The following is a 22,054-nucleotide window of genomic DNA, read 5'->3' as shown; positions in this document are numbered from 1 at the left end:
GTTTCCCTAAAGCTTGAAACTAAATGGACGAAACATGATCTTAGTGCTACTTAGTGCTACTAAGTTACTGGATGGTTCTCCAGAAACTTGACACCTTGTATGTATTTTTGGGGGGGATGGTTCTCCAGTAACTTGACACCTTGTATATATATTTTTGGGGGGTTGAGGGACCTGTGGTTTCATGGTTGTTGCTTCTAAGAATGTGTTCTTACCTCCTGGAACCTGGTAACATATGTGCTTCCTGGTAAATAGCAGTCAATGCCGATCCTCGGTGTATTCTTTTTTCACTAATTGGTCTTTTAAACCGACCAGATCAGCTTTTTCTCCAATAATTGTGCTAAAGATCAGAATCCTTAAAGCACACCGCAGCATAAGGTTTTGGACCATAGCAAAACTTTTGGCAAACGGAAAACGTTTTGCAACGAAAACTACTTTCTATTGGACAAATTCAGGTAGGTTCTGTCCCCGTTTCTCTTGCTCCTGTTCAGTTCCGTTTAGTTCTGTTTGTTTCCTAGTTAATTGTTAAGAGAATTATGTTCTCAATGTTAACTTCAATTAAAATACTCAGTCTGCCATTCAGAATGTGTAAGATTCTGGTTTAATAACACAGAGGACCAGCTTACAAGAATCAGAATAGTTTATTCAGGAGGGCGCTCTGCAGTTCATACACAAAACATCTATTATATACCAGGCTCCTCATTTACGCACACACATTACACACTAACACTAAGGAGAGTTCATTGTTCTTCCCCAGAACTCTCAACACCGTAAATTCTTACCCAGTTTCATATCTCTGAGATTAGGGAAACCTAGAGGGTTCAAGCTAGGTCAGGTCAACCACAGTTTAACAGTTCTTGATGTTTACTTAAACACACAGACCTCCATTCCTCTCCTATCCTAGTCAATCTCATGAGACTTAACCCTTTAGTTACTTATTCTACAGGCTATATAGACCCTATCCCTAAATTCAGGGTAGAATTATTGAATCATTTACACTCAAGCAGGAATTCCTTTAACACTAATACACCCCAGAAGAGGTATATTACTTATTTATATTACAAACCAACTACAGTACAGAGAAGGATGTAACATACTCGCATAAGCTACAGTTAAAGACAGCTGTTGATAGCCGAAGAATGTTTCCTTACGTGAAGGAAAAAATGCTTACGTCACGTCTTTCCATTTTGAAAGATTATAATTGCAGATAGAACAATGAGACCGATATTTCACCGGATGTATAAACGTGAAGCGCCTGCTTGTTCTGCCCACTACGACTCATTCGTTCCCCGTTTGAAACGACAGGCTGTGGTCTATCTTGGTTTAGTTATAAAGATCTTTGATAAGTGTGTCCTCCGCTCCTCTTCTTATACCCAGTAACATCATCAAGATTGTCAATGAGGCTTTACATTATTTATGCATATGAAGAATGTATATGATACACTGGTTTGTGCATTGTGGTTCAATTGCTTTTTTTGCATAAATATCATAAAAAAATCAATTTCATTTTGGAATTGAATGTAAGTTTATTGTCCTAATATGAATATTTCTACATGTCAACCTCAGGCACGGGATAAATGGTTCCTGTCTGTGATCACTCTGTAAAGGCATGACAGACAGTGCATAAAGAGGCCAGGGTTGAAAACCCTGTCAGGACAGTTAGAAAGTAGTGATATATCCTAGATGAGTCAGAAACTATTATTAAGTTGTCTTGAAGTTCCCTTTCCCAAAACGTGTCCTCATTGCTCTTAACTACACCCACTCCAGTCCGCTATATAACACACGCACACACACACTCACGCACGTTTAAAACTAAAAATATGCTTGATAGCACGAATGTCTCACCATCATTACATAGCAGTATGTACATTGTTTTTACACCATCGTCAACAGACAAACGAAGAGAAAAAGCACACTCAATCAAGGTGACATCATTCCACACATAAGCAAACACGGTGTGCAGTTTGACCGTTGTCATTAGCAACCCAGTAAGGCCGAGCCCTACTGGTCAGTGTCCGTCTGAGACTTGAGCTTCCTCTCCCAGAGCTTCTGGTGGTCGGAGAATCCCTGCTTCCCCTTGTTGAAGGAGTTGGGGCCTGCTGACGTGGGCGTCTCCCTGCGGTGAACATAGAGAGTTATGTGGTCGTGGACCTAAAGGTTCTAGAAACCACTGCGCTCACAACTGGTGCGTCGACCAAAATGAAAACATCACATTGATTACTAGTAGGCCCACGGTCAAATGACCCATGCAAACACGTGTGGTCATCACGCCTGGTTCAAATCCACCCTAAACACTAACCTGTTCCCTATATAGTGCCCTACTTCTGGCCAGAGCTCTCTCCAAAGTGGTCAATATTAGTTAACTAATAGGCAATAGGATGCCATTTCAGAGACGCACACTAGGTAGAATACTTGACAAGGATCTAGGAATAGGTACATTACATTTAAATGATTTATAAACAGAGTATTATGTCAGAAAACCTGGAATTTCAGATAAAATTTGCGAGATATTGTAAAAACATTTTGAGATAATAATTCAAACGTTGTGCTTCTTACCTGCCAATGTTCTTCATCCTCATCTTGGCTTCTGCAGGCATCTCCTCCTCACTCTGTCAGAGCAGAGGAGAAAACAGCTGTTATTACAGCTCTGTGGTTACAGCACAGGCATTAGCATTGATGTTTCACAGCATATGACAGTTTCTTTGCACAACCTACTAATCTATTGGGATATTATGTGTGTGTGTGTGAGAAAGTGTCCGCATGCTTCCAAGCCAAAACAGTTTGTGCATATATTGTGACAACATTTTGTGACATTTCTGTTTGTTTTGGATTTCGGTGAAGGGTTTTTCGGGTACACAACATTTTCTTTCTATAGGCAAGCTGAAGTTCGGAGCGGAAGTGTACGCCCCTTCGTCTCTGATTGGTCAACAGTTGGGATTCTTCAGTAAAGTCTGTCATTCAATGAGAGATTACTTTTCTTTGAAAAATACTGCAAGAAACATCTTAGTTAGATGTAAACTTACGCGACTAAGATCTCCTCAGCAAAAACTTCTAAATTAATTACATTTCTTGAGTTCTTTTTTTATTTATTCTGACTATTTTGAGGAAGCGTATACTGGCTACAGTGTCTCAAAATGGACAAACAGTACTATTGCAGCTTTTTTCTCATTTTTCCAGCAAAGTTATTTTAAGAGAGTATGCAAGCACACTCGTTCGGTTCGGCTAGCCGAGTTTGGCTAGGTGCCAGCCGAAATGAAGCATGCTGACGCCTTAACTCACATCATCAGAGTCGACATTGAAAACCGAGGCCAGAGCTGGTTTCTTGGCAGGTACAGGTACAGGCTCTTTGGGTTTCTAAAATGGAGAGATACACACGTCTGTCAACCACACACACTGAGATAGATGTCACACACACACTAACCCCCCCCCCCCCCTAATGGTACTCACACTAGCACCCAGCTTGATGGAGATGGGCGCAGGCTTCTTTATAGGCTGGCTGATCAGACCAAACCCTATCTTGGAGACTTTGGGGGCTGGGGGTACCGGGTTGCTTGAGGTGGACTCCTTCCCCGGGCCAGGGCTGACCTCCTGGGCCGAGCGTTTCCCCCCTCCTCCAGTGCTGGAAGAGACAGTCTTAGTTTTCACACTGCCTTCCTTCTCCTCCGGTCCTGCTGGAGGCGAAACAACTTACCAAGGTGAGCAACTGTTGCCTGGGAAACCAAGGATGAGCTACTGTTACCTGGGAGTGGTTGCCGGGTTACCGGTAGGTGGGTGAATCCATAGAGATCCTATTAAAGGAATTCCTAATTCTATGGGTGAACCTGCTTGGAAGTCGATGTGTGAAAGGACCAAACACTCCCACTACTGTTGCGGTTATGGTCGGTCTTTTGGTCATAAACCTAGCTAGATATTTTAACACTATTGCAATTTACCACATAGCATATGTGCATGCATAGCTTATAGTTTATTGCATATCATGTTACAGATTTGTAACGTTCAACGCATGTTGCATCCTATGCATTTATCTGTCTTAGCTAGATAAATGTGTCTTCTTATGAAACTGGCTGCATGCCAAGTGAAGCCCATATCAGTTGTGTTTACCGACAAAAGTATTTGAAAAACAATCGTAAACATTGCTCCATCATACATAAGCAGCTGCAGTGGCTAACCTAGCGATCTCGTGTAAAGCTAGCAAATAAAACCAGCTAGCTATCTAGTTACATCAATGGCTGCTATCTAGCTAGCTGAATGGGGACAGGCCGAAGCTCCGTTCACAAGCGGACACGATGAGCATGGGAATGTTCTATTGGTTACAGCTGGTCGATGTAACGTTATACTTCTAGTCTTATTTCGACAAGACAGCGATACATTGCCCCTAAAGATGTACTAGTATCACCTCCATCATCAGAGAGCCGCTTGCTGCTGTGCTTGTTGTAGTCCGCCATAACATCGGTGACGATGGAAGAAGCGAACGGGCTGGGATTTGTCTAACGATATGGTATAGAACAGCGCCACCTGCCGTTCCGGAATATGAACGGTCTGAACACAACAACAACAACCAAAAACGAATTTACTCCCAATGACTCATACCAAAATCATCAAAGAATAATATACCAATGTATTATCTTTATCAGATACTTTATGTGTGTATTTGTCTCTCTTTGTATTTTTGTGGTTCGTGCATTAATCGATAGGTGGCGGTGTGTAACGATTTACAAATCTACCTTTTGAAGCGTCGAAGAAGACCTGCCGTCGCTTTGAGATACGTCATTAACAGTCGCCAGTGCCACTCGTGTTGTCAAAATGAAATGTTTACAATGAGAGTTATCATCGTTGTTTTACGTGTATTTAAACACCATAACTCTTTTTAGTTAGTCGATGAGATGTCGGGGTTCAGCTCAGAGCTCATTGACTACCTGGAGGGAAGGATTTCATTCGAGGAGTTTGAAATACGGAGAGAGGAAAGAAAAGCTAAATTGAAGGTAAGTGGGACATCCACTCTGCATGCTGTAATAACGTTGAAAAGATCAAACTTCTGTACAAGTTTTGGAGCTCGCAATGATATAATATATGCTACTGGAACGCCTTTCACGAATGCCTGTGTTGAAAGCATCTCATCTCGGATCTCTTCTCTCAGGTATCGAACGAAGGACGTTCAGATGAAGATGAAGAGATTGGACCAGATGACACTCTCCCAAGCACTTCCCACGGCCGCAGCCCGAGAAAATGTTCCAAAAAACGGCCCGCAGGTGTGAGTCTCCACTTGTTCAGTCATGTGTGACTGCTTGGTTTCGGAACACGGATCTTCTGCTCCCCACAATCTTGTATTAGCCCGCTGAGCTAATGCCTAGGCACTCTTCATGTTTTCTTAAGCAATTCCAGTCAAGTCATTGTTGTATGCCAACTATCCACCTCTTCTGTCCTTGCCAGCGGATCCCGAGGAAGGCATCAGCCCCTCTGTCCAGAAAGCCTTTGCCTCGATGATGGGGGAGGGAACAGAGACTGAACAGACTGAGGAGGAGGAGGAGGATGATGATGATGATTATGAAGAAGAGGAAGAGGAGGATTCAGAGGAGGAGAGGAAGGTTGAAGCTAAAGGAGACGAGGAAGGCCCCTCAGCTGGGGATGTCTTTGCTCTGGAAATGGAGCTTAACCGAGAGAACAAGAAGATGATGAAGGTGACAATGAGATAAAGGCCCGTCGTCATTCTAACAGGGTTCACAAGACTGTTAGCCCTCTGAGCCTTGACATTAGATCAGGGAGCTAACGCCATGTTAGCCATAGTTTGACCATAGAGGTGTTGTTGTATGCGATACTAGTTGAATTATGGCTAGTCTCAGGCAAAGTTAGTCTAGTCATCATTTGAGCCTGGTTCACTGGTCATGCTGCAGTGTTTGTTGACATGGGACTATTGGTGGTGATTGATGGTGATTCTGTACTGTCCAGGAGAGACGTAACCGCAGCAAGCTGCCCCGGGCCCTGAGGGGCCTCATGGGAGAAGCCAACATCCGTTACGCCCGCGGAGACAAGGAGGATGCCGTCCTGATGTGTATGGAGATCATCAGACAGGGTAGGTAGTGTTCCAGGATAGAGGAGATCATCAGACAGGGTAGGTAGTGTTCCTGGATAGAGGAGATCATCAGACAGGGTGGGCAGTGTTCCAGGATAGAGGAGATCATCTGACAGGATGGGTAGTGTTCCAGGATAGAGGATATCATCTGACAGGATGGGTAGTGTTCCAGGATAGAGGAGATCATCAGACAGGGTGGGTAGTGTTCCAGGATAGAGGAGATCATCAGACAGGGTAGGTAGTGTTCCAGGATAGAGGAGATCATCAGACAGGTTGGGTAGTGTTCCAGGATAGAGGAGATCATCAGACAGGATGGGTAGTGTTCCAGGATAGAGGAGATCATCTGACAGGATGGCTAGTGTTCCTGGACAGAGGAGATAATCAGACAGGGTAGCTAGTGTTCCAGGATAGAGGAGATAATCAGACAGGATGGGTAGTGTTCCAGGATAGAGGAGATCATCAGACAGGATGGGTAGTGTTCCAGGATAGAGGAGATAATCAGACAGGATGGGTAGTGTTCCAGGATAGAGGAGATCATCAGACAGGATGGGTAGTGTTCCAGGATAGAGGAGATCATCAGACAGGATGGGCAGTATTCCAGGACAGAGGAGCAACAGACAGGGCATTTATTTGTCACTAGACACTGCTGTGGTAGCCATCTCAATTCACAAAAGTCATTGTAGAGACTTATGCTGCATTCAGGACACGCTGTAACTAGGAATCTGAAAACTCTGAGAAAGATAATATCTGAATTTCCCACTTGGAAAGTATCAGAATCATCCAATAATTAGCTCTACACAAATAGCTTATGTTAATTTTAACTGGGAGGTTCAGAGTTTCCGACTTGTGCAGCAAGACTGATCTGAATTCATCAAAGTTGTCTTTAAAAATATATTAACCAGGAAGTGTCAATGAGGGAGGCCTTCCTGTTAAACGCTGACTAAAATTGAGTCCCACCTAACCCTTCTATTCACCGTTCTCCCACCAGCCCCCCTGGCCTACGAGCCCTTCTCCACCCTGGCTATGATCTATGAAGACCAGGGGGACATGGAGAAGTCTCTACAGTTTGGCCTGATCGCTGCCCATCTCAACCCCAGCGACTGTGAGGAGTGGGTCAAGCTGGCCGACATGTCTCTGGAGCAGGACAACATCAGGCAGGCCATCATCTGCTACACCAAAGGTGAGGTGACCCCTGACCTCTAACCCTGGCCCTCTGACCCCTGACCTGTGACCTCAAACTGCTCAAATCTGTTTTATATTTGATTGATTTACTACTAGTTAGAGGTGGTTGATACTGATGGCCAACTAATGTTGGCTTGAGCTACTCATTTTAATTATCTAAGAATTTCAATCAATCAATGGCAACCTCACTGAAATAATTGTCTTCTAACACATTTCTCTATCCCCATTTCTTCGTCTGTCTGTCTGTCTGTCTGTCTGTCTGTCTGTCTGTCTGTCTGTCTGTCTGTCTGTCTGTCTGTCTGTCTGTCTGTCTGTCTCCCTCCCTCCCTCCCTCCCAGCCATTAAGTATGACCCCAGTAATGTGCGCTACCTATGGGAACGTTGCAGCCTGTATGAGCAGGTGGGGGAACACAAGCAGTCCATGGACGGGTACCGCCGTATCCTCAACCTACTGCCCCCTACTGACGGAGAGCACTTCATGCAGCTGTCACGAGACATGGCCAAGTGAGGCTAGTCCGCCATGCACATGTACACAGATACACACACAACCAGATACTGCACAAACTCATTCACACACAAGCAATGGGGGTGTTAGGTTCAGTGTGTAACGGTGATGTGTGTGTTAGGTTCAGTGTGTAACGGTGATGTGTGTGTTAGGTTCAGTGTGTAACGGTGATGTGTGTTAGGTTCAGTGTGTAACGGCGATGTGTGTTAGGTTCAGTGTGTAACGGCGATGTGTGTTAGGTTCAGTGTGTAACGGCGATGTGTGTTAGGTTCAGTGTGTAACGGTGATGTGTGTTAGGTTCAGTGTGTAACGGTGATGTGTGTTAGGTTCAGTGTGTAACGGTGATGTGTGTTAGGTTCAGTGTGTAACGGTGATGTGTGTTAGGTTCAGTGTGTAACGGTGATGTGTGTGTGTGTTAGGTTCAGTGTGTAACGGTGATGTGTGTGTGTGTTAGGTTCAGTGTGTAACGGTGATGTGTGTGTGTGTTAGGTTCAGTGTGTAACGGTGATGTGTGTGTGTGTGTTAGGTTCAGTGTGTAACGGTGATGTGTGTGTGTGTTAGGTTCAGTGTGTAACGGTGATGTGTGTGTGTGTTAGGTTCAGTGTGTAACGGTGATGTGTGTTAGGTTCGGTGTGTAACGGTTATGTGCGTGTGTTAGGTTCAGTGTGTAACGGTTATGTGCGTGTGTTAGGTTCAGTGTGTAACGGTGATGTGTGTGTGTGTTAGGTTCAGTGTGTAACGGTGATGTGTGTGTGTTAGGTTCAGTGTGTAACGGTGATGTGGGTGTGTTAGGTTCAGTGTGTAACGGTGATGTGTGTGTGTTAGGTTCAGTGTGTAACGGTGATGTGTGTGTTAGGTTCAGTGTGTAACGGTGATGTGTGTGTTAGGTTCAGTGTGTAACGGTGATGTGTGTGTTAGGTTCAGTGTGTAACGGTGATGGGTGTTAGGTTCAGTGCGTAACGGTGATGGGTGTGTTAGGTTCAGTGCGTAACGGTGATGTGTGTGTTAGGTTCAGTGTGTAACGGTGATGTGTGTGTTAGGTTCAGTGTGTAACGGTGATGTGTGTGTGTGTGTGTGTTCTCTCTCCAGAAGCTACTATGAGAGTAGTGACCTGCCGTCAGCCATGGGGGTGATGGAGGAGGCCCTGAGGAGACACCCAGAGCTGGTGACAGACGAGAGCATCAACATGGCTGCTGAGCTCTACATCGCCAACCACCAACACGGCAAGGCCCTTCAGGTAGGTGTGTGTGTGTGTGTTAGTTTCATAGACCTGTGTGTGTGTGTGTGTGTGTGTGACCAGTGTTTTCCCTTCTCAGGTTCTAGTCCAGTTCTGCGGGATCGTCCTGGAGAGAGGAGAACCTAAGCCAGACCTTGCAGAAGAGGAGAACCCAGAGGGGCAGGAGAAGATGGAAGCAGAGGAGAACCCAGAGGAGCAGAAGAAGATGGAAGCAGAGGAGAACCCAGATAAAGAAAAGGAGATGGAAACAACGACAACAGAGGAGACTGGAGGTCTGTCCTACTGTCCTACTGTCTGGATCTAGGACTTCATTATGAAGTCTGGCCTACTGTCCTACTGTCTGGATCTAGGACTTCATTATGAAGTCTGTCCTACTGTCCTACTGTCTGGATCTAGGACTTCATTATGAAGTCTGGCCTACTGTCCTACTGTCTGGATCTAGGACTTCATTATGAAGTCTGTCCTACTGTCCTACTGTCTGGATCTAGGACTTCATTATGAAGTCTGGCCTACTGTCCTACTGTCTGGATCTAGGACTTCATTATGAAGTCTGTCCTACTGTCTGGATCTAGGACTTCATTATGAAGTCTGTCCTACTGTCTGGATCTAGGACTTCATTATGAAGTCTGTCCTACTGTCTGGATCTAGGACTTCATTATGAAGTCTGGACTACTGTCCTACTGTCTGGATCTAGGACTTCATTATGAAGTCTGTCCTACTGTCTGGATCTAGGACTTCATTATGAAGTCTGTCGTACTGTCTGGATCTAGGACTTCATTATGAAGTCTGTCCTACTGTCCTACTGTCTGGATCTAGGACTTCATTATGAAGTCTGGACTACTGTCTGGATCTAGGACTTCATTATGAAGTCTGTCCTACTGTCTGGATCTAGGACTTCATTATGAAGTCTGTCCTACTGTCCTACTGTCTGGATCTAGGACTTCATTATGAAGTCTGTCCTACTGTCCTACTGTCTGGATCTAGGACTTCATTATGAAGTCTGGACTACTGTCTGGATCTAGGACTTCATTATGAAGTCTGTCCTACTGTCTGGATCTAGGACTTCATTATGAAGTCTGTCCTACTGTCCTACTGTCTGGATCTAGGACTTCATTATGAAGTCTGTCCTACTGTCCTACTGTCTGGATCTAGGACTTCATTATGAAGTCTGTCCTACTGTCCTGCTATCTGGATCTAGGACTTCATTATGAAGTCTGTCCTACTGTCCTACTGTCTGGATCTAGGACTTCATTATGAAGTCTGTCCTACTGTCCTACTGTCTGGATCTAGGACTTCATTATGAAGTCTGTCCTACTGTCCTACTGTCTGGATCTAGGACTTCATTATGAAGTCTGGCCTACTGTCTGGATCTAGGACTTCATTATGAAGTCTGGCCTACTGTCTGGATCTAGGACTTCATTATGAAGTCTGTCCTACTGTCCTACTGTCTGGATCTAGGACTTCATTATGAAGTCTGTCCTACTGTCTGGATCTAGGACTTCATTATGAAGTCTGTCCTACTGTCTGGATCTAGGACTTCATTATGAAGTCTGTCCTACTGTCTGGATCTAGGACTTCATTATGAAGTCTGGCCTACTGTCTGGATCTAGGACTTCATTATGAAGTCTGGCCTACTGTCTGGATCTAGGACTTCATTATGAAGTCTGGCCTACTGTCCTACTGTCTGGATCTAGGACTTCATTATGAAGTCTGGCCTACTGTCTGGATCTAGGACTTCATTATGAAGTCTGTCCTACTGTCTGGATCTAGGACTTCATTATGAAGTCTGTCCTACTGTCTGGATCTAGGACTTCATTATGAAGTCTGTCCTACTGTCTGGATCTAGGACTTCATTATGAAGTCTGTCCTACTGTCTGGATCTAGGACTTCATTATGAAGTCTGTCCTACTGTCTGGATCTAGGACTTCATTATGAAGTCTGTCCTACTGTCTGGATCTAGGACTTCATTATGAAGTCTGTCTTACTGTCCTACTGTCTGGATCTAGGACTTCATTATGAAGTCTGTCCTACTGTCTGCATCTAGGACTTCATTATGAAGTCTGTCCTACTGTCTGGATCTAGGACTTCATTATGAAGTCTGGCCTACTGTCTGGATCTAGGACTTCATTATGAAGTCTGGCCTACTGTCTGGATCTAGGACTTCATTATGAAGTCTGTCCTACTGTCTGGATCTAGGACTTCATTATGAAGTCTGTCCTACTGTCTGGATCTAGGACTTCATTATGAAGTCTGTCGTACTGTCTGGATCTAGGACTTCATTATGAAGTCTGTCCTACTGTCTGGATCTAGGACTTCATTATGAAGTCTGTCCTACTGTCTGGATCTAGGACTTCATTATGAAGTGTTGGTTTTGATAAGTTGTCAGTGTGGAGAGCCAGTAACATTGCTATGCAGAACTGTCTTATGCCTTTCTCTTCCTCACACTCTCTCCCTTATTTCTTCCCTCCTCACCCATCTCTTTCCCCCCTCTCTCTTCCTTTTCCCTCATCTCTCTCCCTCCTCCCCATCTCTCTCTCCCTCCTCCCCATCTCTCTCTCCCTCCTCCCCTATCTCTCTCCCTCCTCCCCTATCTCTCTCTCCCTCCTCCCCCTCTCTCTCTCTCCCTCCTCCCCTCTCTCTCTCTCCCCTCCTCCCCTTTCCCTCCCTCCCTCCCTCCCCTCTCTCTCTTCCTCCCTCCCTCCCTCCCTCCTCCCCTCTTTCTCTCTCCCTCCCTCCCTCCTCCCCTCTCTCTCTCTCCCTCCTCCCCCTCTCTCTCTCTCCCTCCCTCCCTCCTCCCCTCTCTCTCTCTCCCTCCCTCCTCCCCTCTCTCTCCCACCCTCCCTCTCTCTCCCTCCTCCTCCTCCCCTCTCTCTCTCTCCCTCCCTCCTCCCCTCTCTCTCTCCCTCCCCCTCCCCCCCCCCCCTCTCTCTTTCCTCTCTCCTCCCTCCCTCCCTCTCTCTCCCTCCCTCCTCCCCTCTCTCTCTCCCTCCCTCCTCCCCTCTCTCTCTCTCCCTCCTCCCCTCTCTCTCCCTCCCCCCTCCCCCCCTCTCTCTTTCCATATCTCTCCATATCTCCTCCCATATCTCTCTCCCTCCCTCCTCCCCTCTCTCTCCCTCCCTCCCTCCCTCCCTCCTCCCGTCTCTCTCCCTCCCTCCCTCCTCCCATATCTCCCTCCCTCCTCCCCTCTCTCTCCCTCCCTCCTCCCCTCTCTCTCCCTCCCTCCTCCCTCCCTCCCTCCCTCCTCCCCTCTCTCTCCCTCCCTCCTCCCCTCTCTCTCCCTCCCTCCTCCCCTCTCTCTCCCTCCCCCCTCCCCCCCTCTCTTTCCATATCTCTCCATATCTCCTCCCATATCTCCCTCCCTCCTCCCCTCTCTCTCCCTCCCTCCTCCCCTCTCTCTCCCTCCCTCCTCCCCTCTCTCTCCCTCCTCCCCTCTCTCTCCCTCCCTCCTCCCCTCTCTCCATATCTGTCCCTCTCCAGGGGAGGTTAGAAAGGTGGTAGTTCCAGACCATGTACCAGTGGACATCAGAGTGAAGCTCATGGTCTGTCTGATCCACCAGCATGTTTACAGACCTCTGGATGTGAGTACCACACAACATATCTGTCTGCTTTGGGAACACATAGACTCCTACCAAATATCACACCTTATAATCTTTGTTTCTGAATGTAGAAATGGGCGTTGTAACATCCTCTCTACCCCCCAGTCCATGTTGACGTCTCTGATGGAGCAGAGCCCAGAGGAGCTGGGGGATCTGTACCTGGACGTGGCTGAGGCCTTCCTGGACGAGGGAGAGTACAACTCAGCCCTGCCTCTCCTCTCTGCTCTGGTCTGCTCTGAGAGATACAACCTGGCTGTTGTCTGGCTCCGACACGCTGGTAGGTACACACACACACACACACACACACACAGTCAACTGTCTCAAACTGGCTGTTATTTTGTCCGGATCATTATGAGATGATAATAATGCATAAAAGGAACCTCCTGACAGGTCTTCTAACGCGTTATAACAGCATCATAGTAACGCGTTATAACAGCATCATAGTAACGCGTTATAACGGCATCATAGTAATGCGTTATAACGGCATCATAGTAACGCGTTATAACGGCATCATAGTAACGCGTTATAACGGCATCATAGTAGCGCGTTACAACGGCGTCATAGTAACGCGTTACAACGGCGTCATAGTAGCGCGTTACAACGGCATCATAGTAACGCGTTACAACGGCGTCATAGTAACGCGTTACAACGGCATCATAGTAGCGCGTTACAACGGCATCATAGTAACGCGTTACAACGGCATCATAGTAGCGCGTTACAACGGCGTCATAGTAGCGCGTTACAACGGCATCATAGTAGCGCGTTACAACGGCGTCATAGTAGCGCGTTACAACGGCGTCATAGTAGCGCGTTACAACGGCATCATAGTAGCGCGTTACAACGGCATCATAGTAGCGCGTTACAACGGCGTCATAGTAACGCGTTACAACGGCGTCATAGTAGCGCGTTACAACGGCGTCATAGTAGCGCGTTACAACGGCGTCATAGTAGCGCGTTACAACGGCGTCATAGTAGCGCGTTACAACGGCATCATAGTAACGCGTTACAACGGCATCATAGTAGCGCGTTACAACGGCATCATAGTAGCGCGTTACAACGGCATCATAGTAGCGCGTTACAACGGCATCATAGTAGCGCGTTACAACGGCGTCATAGTAGCGCGTTACAACGGCGTCATAGTAGCGCGTTACAACGGCGTCATCTCAACAGTTCCTAAAGTGTTAATTGAAATGTAATGTAATGTAATGTATTGTAATGTATTGTAATGTATTGTAATGTAATGTAATGTATTGTAATGTGTGTCTCCATGTCTCCTCCAGAGTGTCTGAAGGCGCTGGGACACATGGAGGTAGCAGTGAAGAGTTACAGTAAGGTAGTACAGATGGCTCCTCTTCACCTAGAGGCCAGGCTGTGTCTGTCTACTCTGCAGCAGCAGCTGGGTCGACCTCTCTGTGCCCTCAAGGCCCTGGAGCCCATGTACGACCCAGACACACTGGCACAGGACGCCTCCGCAGCACAGCAGGCAGGTGGAGAGGGAGGGAGGGAGGGAGGGAGGGAGGGAGGGAGGGGAGGGGAGGGTGTCTGGGTGTGTGTACTGATTATCCCTGTGTGTGTGTGTGTGTGTGTGTGTGTGTGTGTGTGTGTGTGTGTGTGTGTGTGTGTGTGTGTGTGTGTGTGTGTGTGTGTGTGTGTGTGTGTGTTGTCCAGGAGTTGAAGCTGCTGCTGCACCGCTCTACTCTCCTGCGTTCTCAAGGCCGACTGGATGACTACCTGGATTCCATGCTGACCATGCTGGCTATGCTGCTGAAGGTAGGCTTCTCTCTCTCTCTCTCTCTCTCTCTCTCTCTCACACACACTGATGTTATTCCTACTGTGTTGTCCTTCAGGTGGCGATGACGCGGGCCCAGGTGTGTGTCAGAGCCAGCATGTGGTCGGGGGTCAGACACCTGCGTCTGGTCAAGGTGTCTAAGGACCTGGTGTCAGACATCGATGACCAGGAAGCAGCCTACCAGGACATCAGTGGTAACACTCTGATTCATCACATATTAGACATGTACTGAGAGATTACAGACCCAAAGAGAGAAACCATTAAGCAATGTTCTCCCTCCCTCCCTCCCCAGGTAAGACCAGTGTGTTGTCTCGTGAAGACTGGTGGTTACTGTTGGTGAGGTGTGTGTGTACGCTGTGTGAGATGAAGCGTTTTAAAGAGGCAGAGCTGCTGGTGGACTCTTCTCTGGAGTTCTACTCCTTCTATGACGTCAAGGTAAAGAGGAACCAGCTGGCGTTCTCTGGCACTTTCACTTCCTGTCATTCAAATTAAGAAATTGTTAATTATAAAGAAAATGTTTTGTATTTGAAAAATGACTAATTTATTGTTATCTCTTTATAAATGTATTGTTAGCACTTTCTTGGTTAAATGTACAGGACAGTAATGTGTTGTTTAGGTGAAGAGGAAAGAGCTGGAGTTCTTTGGTCTGTCTGCTGCTTTCCTGGACCATAACTACCGCAAGGCCTACGATTACATCAGGTCAGACTGGCTGTCCTCCTGACTGGCTGTCCTCCTGACTGGCTGTCCTCCTGACTGGCTGTCCTACTGACTGGCTGTCCTACTGACTGACTGGCTGTCCTACTGACTGACTGGCTGTCCTCCTGACTGGCTGTCCTCCTGACTGGCTGTCCTCCTGACTGGCTGTCCTCCTGACTGGCTGTCCTACTGACTGACTGTCCTACTGACTGACTGGCTGTCCTACTGACTGGCTGTCCTACTGACTGGCTGTCCTACTGACTGACTGGCTGTCCTACTGACTGACTGGCTGTCCTACTGACTGACTGGCTGTCCTCCTGACTGGCTGTCCTACTGACTGACTGACTGGCTGTCCTACTGACTGACTGGCTGTCCTCCTGACTGGCTGTCCTACTGACTGACTGACTGGCTGTCCTACTGACTGACTGACTGGCTGTCCTACTGACTGACTGACTGGCTGTCCTACTGACTGACTGACTGGCTGTCCTACTGACTGACTGACTGGCTGTTCTACTGGCTGTCCTACTGACTGACTGGCTGTCCTACTGACTGACTGGCTGTCCTACTGACTGACTGGCTGTCCTACTGGCTGACTGACTGGCCGTCCTACTGGCCGTCCTACTTGCCGTCCTACTGGCTGTCCTACTGACTGACTGGCTGTCCTACTGACTGACTGACTGGCTGTCCTACTGACTGACTGGCTGTCCTACTGACTGACTGGCTGTCCTACTGACTGACTGGCTGTCCAACTGACTGACTGGCTGTCCAACTGACTGACTGGCTGTCCTACTGGCTGTCCTACTGACTGCCTGGCTATCCTACTGACTGACTAGCTGTCCTACTGACTGACTGGCTGTCCTACTGACTGGCTGGCCGTCCTACTGACTGTCCTACTGGCTGTCCTACTGACTGACTGGCTGTCCTACTGACTGACTGGCTGTCCGACTGACTGACTGGCTGTCCTACTGACTGGCTGACTGTGATACTGACTGACTGGCTGGCTGTCCTACTGACTGACTGGCTGGCTGTCCTACTGACTGACTGGCTGGCTGTCCTACTGACTGACTGGCTGGCTGTCCTACTGACTGACTGGCTGGCTGTCCTACTGACTGACTGGCTGGCTGTCCTACTGACTGGCTGGCTGTCCTACTGACTGACTGGCTGTCTGTCCTACTGACTGACTGGCTGGCTGTCCTACTGACTGACTGGCTGCTGTCCTACTGACTGGCTGGCTGGCTGTCCTACTGACTGACTGGCTGTCTGTCCTACTGACTGACTGACTGGCTGTCCTACTGACTGGCTGGCTATCTGTTCTACTGACTGACTGGCTGTCTGTCCTACTGACTGTCTGGCTGTCTGTCCTACTGACTGTCTGTCCTACTGACTCCAGAAACATCTAAAGAGAAAGCTCTTCCTCCTAGTCATAGACACTCCATGTGTGTTAGATCAGGAGGTGTACCATGACCTCTAACCTCCATTCATCTGTCTGTAGGCTGACGCTGATGGAGAAGCAGGAATGGCCCATGCTGTGGAATGTATTCAACCAGGTGGTCCTTCACACACACACACACACACACACACACACACACACACATACCAGCTCACTCATTCTCCCTGTCCTCTCCCACCAGGTGACCCTTCACTCCCAGGATGTGCGTCATCATCGGTTCTGTCTGCGTCTGATGATGAAGAACCCAGACAACCACGCCCTGTGTGTTCTCAGTGGACACAATGCACTGGTGTCTGGCAGCTTCAAACACGCACTCGGTACGACCACACGGATACACACTACAGATACACACTACAGATGCACACTACAGATGCACACTACAGATGCACACTACAGATGCACACTACAGATGCACACTACAGATGCACACTACAGATGCTCACTACAGATACACACTACAGACACACACTACAGACACACACTACAGACACACACTACAGATACACACTACAGACACACACTACAGACACACACTACAGACACACACTACAGACACACACTACAGATACACACTACAGACACACACTACATAAAACTATGGCCTTCTATCCAGGGGAATGGTTTATGCACATCCAGGCTAATGCGGAATCCAAGTAGGAATTAATTTCTCTCTGTCTCTCTCTGTCTCTGTGTCTCTCTCTGTGTTCTTTCTGTGTCTGTGTCTCTGTGTCTCTAGGTCAGTATGTTCAGGCGTTCAGGTCTAAGCCAGATGAACCTCTGTACAGTCTGTGTGTTGGCCTCACCTTCTTCCACATGGCGTCTCAGAAGTTTGTGGTTAAACGCCACCCGCTGATACTGCAGGTCAGACTCCTATTGTGTCCCATAGAACTGTATAGAACCTACAGGATGTATGTGTTCATGTGGTGTGGTTGTGGGATGTGCTATAAAGCCTGTTATAAAGTCATACAGTCACCCCTTTTGTAAGCCTGTAACCCTCTGTCTGTCTGTGTGTGTGGGTGGGTGGGTGGGTGTGTTTTGTGTCATAACGTGTGTGTCTGTGTGTTGTGGCAGGGCTTCTCGTTCCTGTGGCGTTACGTGGAGCTGCGTGGGCACTGCCAGGAGAGCATGTACAACCTGGGACGGGCCCTGCAGCAGATGGGCCTGGCACACCTCGCCATTCACTATTACCACAAGGCTCTCAGCTTCCCTCCTCTTACACTAGAGGTATATACTACAGATACACCTCGCCATTCACTATTACCACAAGGCTCTCAGCTTCCCTCCTCTTACACTAGAGGTATATACTACAGATACACCTCTCCATTCACTATTACCACAAGGCTCTCAGCTTCCCTCCTCTAACACTAGAGGTATATACTACAGACACACCTCGCCATTCACTATTACCACAAGGCTCTCAGCTTCCCTCCTCTAACACTAGAGGTATATACTACAGATACACCTCGCCATTCACTATTACCACAAGGCTCTCAGCTTCCCTCCTCTTACACTAGAGGTATATACTACTGACACACCTCTCCATTCACTATTACCACAAGGCTCTCAGCTTCCCTCCTCTTACACTAGAGGTATATACTACAGACACACCTCGCCATTCACTATTACCACAAGGCTCTCAGCTTCCCTCCTCTAACACTAGAGGTATATACCACAGACACACCTCTCCATTCACTATTACCACAAGGCTCTCAGCTTCCCTCCTCTTACACTAGAGGTATATACTACAGACACACCTCTCCATTCACTATTACCACAAGGCTCTCAGCTTCCGTCCTCTAACACTAGAGGTATATACTACAGACACGCCTCTCCATTCACTATTACCACAAGGCTCTCAGCTTCCCTCCTCTTACACTAGAGGTATATACTACAGACACGCCTCTCCATTCACTATTACCACAAGGCTCTCAGCTTCCTTCCTCTTACACTAGAGGTATATACTACAGACATACCTCTCCATTCACTATTACCACAAGGCTCTCAGCTTCCCTCCTCTAACACTAGAGGTATATACTACAGACACACCTCTCCATTCACTATTACCACAAGGCTCTCAGCTTCCCTCCTCTAACACTAGAGGTATATACTACAGACACACCTCTCCATTCACTATTACCACAAGGCTCTCAGCTTCCCTCCTCTAACACTAGAGGTATATACTACAGATACACCTCTCCATTCACTATTACCACAAGGCTCTCAGCTTCCCTCCTCTTACACTAGAGGTATATACTACAGACACAGACACCTCATCTCTTCCTCATCTCTCTCCTACAGGGTATTGAGGCTGACCAGGTAGACCTGCGTAGAGAGATAGCCTTCAACCTGTCAATCATCTACCAGGCCAGTGGAAACACTGAGATGGTACGACACCTCATCAACACGTACTGCACGGTGTAACAGCCTATCATGTCCTCCTATACTGCACGGTGTAACAGCCTATCAGGTCCTCCTATACTGCACGGTGTAACAGCCTATCATGTCCTCCTATACTGCACGGTGTAACAGCCTATCAGGTCCTCTATACTGCACGGTGTAACAGCCTATCATGTCCTCCTATACTGCACGGTGTAACAGCCTATCAGGTCCTCTATACTGCACGGTGTAACGGCCTATCAGGTCCTCCTATACTGACCTGTATAACGGCCTATCAGGTCCTCCTATACTGACCTGTATAATGGCCTATCAGGTCCTCTATACTGAACTGTATAATGGCCTATCAGGTCCTCCTATACTGACCTGTATAATGACCTATCAGGTCCTCCTATACTGAACTGTATAATGACCTATCAGGTCCTCTATACTGAACTGTATAATGGCCTATCAGGTCCTCCTATACTGACCTCTATACTGACCTGTATAATGACCTATCAGGTCCTCTATACTGAACTGTATAATGACCTATCAGGTCCTCCTATACTGACCTGTATAATGGCCTATCAGGTCCTCTATACTGACCTGTATAATGGCCTATCAGGTCCTCCTATACTGACCTGTATAACGGCCTGTCAGGTCCTCCTATACTGACCTGTATAATGGCCTATCAGGTCCTCCTATACTGACCTGTATAATGACCTATCAAGTCCTCTATACTGACCTGTATAATGACCTATCAGGTCCTCTATACTGACCTGTATAATGACCTATCAGGTCCTCCTATACTGAACTGTATAATGACCTATCAGGTCCTCCTATACTGACCTGTATAATGACCTATCAGGTCCTCCTATACTGACCTGTATAATGACCTATCAGGTCCTCCTATACTGACCTGTATAATGGCCTATCAGGTCCTCTATACTGACCTGCATAATGGCCTATCAGGTCCTCCTATACTGACCTGTATAATGACCTATCAGGTCCTCCTATACTGACCTGTATAATGACCTATCAGGTCCTCCTATACTGACCTGTATAATGACCTATCAGGTCCTCCTATACTGACCTGTATAATGGCCTATCAGGTCCTCCTATACTGACCTGTATAATGGCCTATCAGGTCCTCTATACTGACCTGTATAATGGCCTATCAGGTCCTCTATACTGACCTGTATAATGGCCTATCAGGTCCTCTATACTGCACGGTGTAACGGCCTATCAGGTCCTCTATACTGCACGGTGTAACGGCCTATCAGGTCCTCTATACTGCACGGTATAACGGCCTATCAGTTCCTCTATACTGACCTGTATAATGGCCTATCAGGTCCTCTATACTGACCTGTATAATGGCCTATCAGGTCCTCTATACTGACCTGTATAATGGCCTATCAGGTCCTCTATACTGACCTGTATAATGGCCTATCAGGTCCTCTATACTGACCTGTATAATGACCTATCAGGTCCTCCTATACTGAACTGTATAATGACCTATCAGGTCCTCTATACTGCACGGTGTAACGGCCTATCAGGTCCTCTATAATGCACGGTGTAATGGCCTATCAGGTCCTCTATACTGACCTGTATAATGGCCTATCAGGTCCTCTATACTGCACGGTGTAACGGCCTATCAGGTCCTCTATACTGACCTGTATAATGGCCTATCAGGTCCTCTATACTGCACGGTGTAACGGCCTATCAGGTCCTCTATACTGACCTGTATAATGACCTATCAGGTCCTCCTATACTGAACTGTATAATGACCTATCAGGTCCTCCTATACTGACCTGTATAATGGCCTATCAGGTCCTCTATACTGACCTGTATAATGGCCTATCAGGTCCTCTATACTGACCTGTATAATGGCCTATCAGGTCCTCTATACTGCACGGTGTAACGGCCTATCAGGTCCTCTATACTGACCTGTATAATGACCTATTAGGTCCTCTATACTGCATGGTGTAACAGCCTATCAGGTCCTCCTATACTGACCTGTATAATGGCCTGTCAGGTCCTCTATACTGACCTGTATAATGGCCTATCAGGTCCTCCTATACTGACCTGTATAATGACCTATCAGGTCCTCCTATACTGACCTGTATAATGACCTGTCAGGTCCTCTATACTGACCTGTATAACGGCCTATGTGATGTGTATTATGAGACATAATTGATGGTATAAGATAGTGTTTCCCCAAATATTTTTTTCAGCAACGATGGCAAAGTTAGTGTAGTTGGTGTGGCCAATGGCACGGTCTCCGACCGAAAATGAGCAGAGACATTTTGGTGTTTTGAAGCAAATGTTCTGCAATTCTACACATTTTGCCATAGGGCAGAAAAAATGTTAGTTTTAAAGCTATTTTCCTGCAAATCTACACATTTTGTCATGGTGCTAAGAGAAAAATGCTCACTTTAAAAACAAATGTCCTGCAATTCTGCACATTTTGCCATGGTTTATGCCGTGTTCTTATGCTATCTGAATGACTGAAACGTTATAACAAAATCAATGTGGGGCCCCATGACATGATATTTGGGGAATTTTTGATTCTCCCTGACTCTAGTTTTTATTTTGGTGATTATATTTTTTTGTTCTCAAAGATAAGGTTATTAAAAAATCTATCCCTCCATTAGCTTTTCTACATAGAAAAAAATATGTATGTTTTTTTTGGGGGGTGGCAGCAACAATTGAGCAGCGGCGGGCTGCCACAGCTAAATGAATATAGGGGAAACACTGTGATGTCATATGATGTCCTGATATAGGAATACTATTACACTGTATGATGTATAGGAAGTCCTATATACCATAGGAATACTATTACACTGTATGATGTATAGGAAGTCCTATATACCATAGGAATACTAGATGTATCCAGGGGTCACATTTAAAATCACCCCAGTCAGTTACTCCCTGTTCCACAGCCTTGCTAAAAAACATGTTTTGTATATATTGTTGTCAACAACACCTTATGTTTACTCTAACTTGTGTACATAGATTTTGTAGAAAAATGTATTTGAATACATGGAAATAAATAAAAAAAATCTGTTTATTAACCATTTGTGGTGCATTTTCTTTTATCTGACCCAGAAGACTGATATTGTTGGAAAAACATCTGACTGGCTTCTTTGTTTTGCTACA

At 46.7% G+C, this 22,054-nt stretch overlaps 2 protein-coding genes across 17 annotated transcripts; one reads left to right on the top strand and one right to left on the bottom strand.

The window, feature by feature from the left end:
• Positions 1–619: 619 nt before the first annotated feature.
• Positions 620–4,492, bottom strand: LOC115188770 (PEST proteolytic signal-containing nuclear protein-like). Of its 3 annotated transcripts, XM_029747611.1 has the most exons (6): positions 4,394–4,457; positions 3,689–3,707; positions 3,445–3,616; positions 3,277–3,351; positions 2,554–2,606; positions 1,993–2,113 (listed from the first exon to the last, which is right to left on the bottom strand). In XM_029747611.1, exons 1-6 carry the CDS (start codon positions 4,440–4,442, stop codon positions 1,999–2,001), a joined length of 483 nt encoding a protein of 160 aa, XP_029603471.1. In that variant the 5' UTR covers positions 4,443–4,457; the 3' UTR covers positions 1,993–1,998. The 3 variants fall into 3 exon arrangements, with proteins under 3 accessions (XP_029603469.1, XP_029603471.1, XP_029603470.1); XM_029747609.1 differs by lacking the exon at positions 3,689–3,707 and having other exon boundaries at positions 620–2,113; positions 3,445–3,668; positions 4,394–4,442; XM_029747610.1 differs by lacking the exon at positions 3,689–3,707 and having other exon boundaries at positions 3,445–3,665; positions 4,394–4,492.
• On the top strand, positions 4,479–21,969 carry LOC115188768 (general transcription factor 3C polypeptide 3). 14 transcript variants are annotated; one of them, XM_029747595.1, is made up of 23 exons: positions 4,479–4,979; positions 5,135–5,246; positions 5,428–5,675; positions 5,944–6,067; positions 7,056–7,247; positions 7,588–7,753; positions 8,844–8,991; positions 9,071–9,263; positions 12,469–12,569; positions 12,693–12,864; positions 13,868–14,070; positions 14,256–14,357; positions 14,435–14,570; positions 14,669–14,811; positions 14,993–15,075; positions 16,565–16,619; positions 16,704–16,839; positions 17,259–17,383; positions 17,594–17,746; positions 18,821–18,954; positions 19,025–19,162; positions 20,077–20,144; positions 20,349–21,969. In XM_029747595.1, exons 1-20 carry the CDS (start codon positions 4,881–4,883, stop codon positions 18,941–18,943), a joined length of 2,814 nt encoding a protein of 937 aa, XP_029603455.1. In that variant the 5' UTR covers positions 4,479–4,880; the 3' UTR covers positions 18,944–18,954; positions 19,025–19,162; positions 20,077–20,144; positions 20,349–21,969. The 14 variants fall into 14 exon arrangements, with proteins under 14 accessions (XP_029603455.1, XP_029603463.1, XP_029603461.1 ...); XM_029747603.1 differs by having other exon boundaries at positions 18,821–19,162; positions 20,349–20,417; positions 20,691–21,969; XM_029747601.1 differs by having other exon boundaries at positions 18,821–19,162; positions 20,349–20,417; positions 20,622–21,969.
• Positions 21,970–22,054: the final 85 nt, after the last annotated feature.

This window comes from Salmo trutta, unplaced genomic scaffold, assembly GCF_901001165.1.
Source record: "Salmo trutta unplaced genomic scaffold, fSalTru1.1, whole genome shotgun sequence".
NCBI classification, from domain to species: Eukaryota; Metazoa; Chordata; class Actinopteri; order Salmoniformes; family Salmonidae; genus Salmo; species Salmo trutta.
Note: the sequence above shows the minus strand (reverse complement) of the source record. Positions and strands in the feature narration are given on the sequence as shown.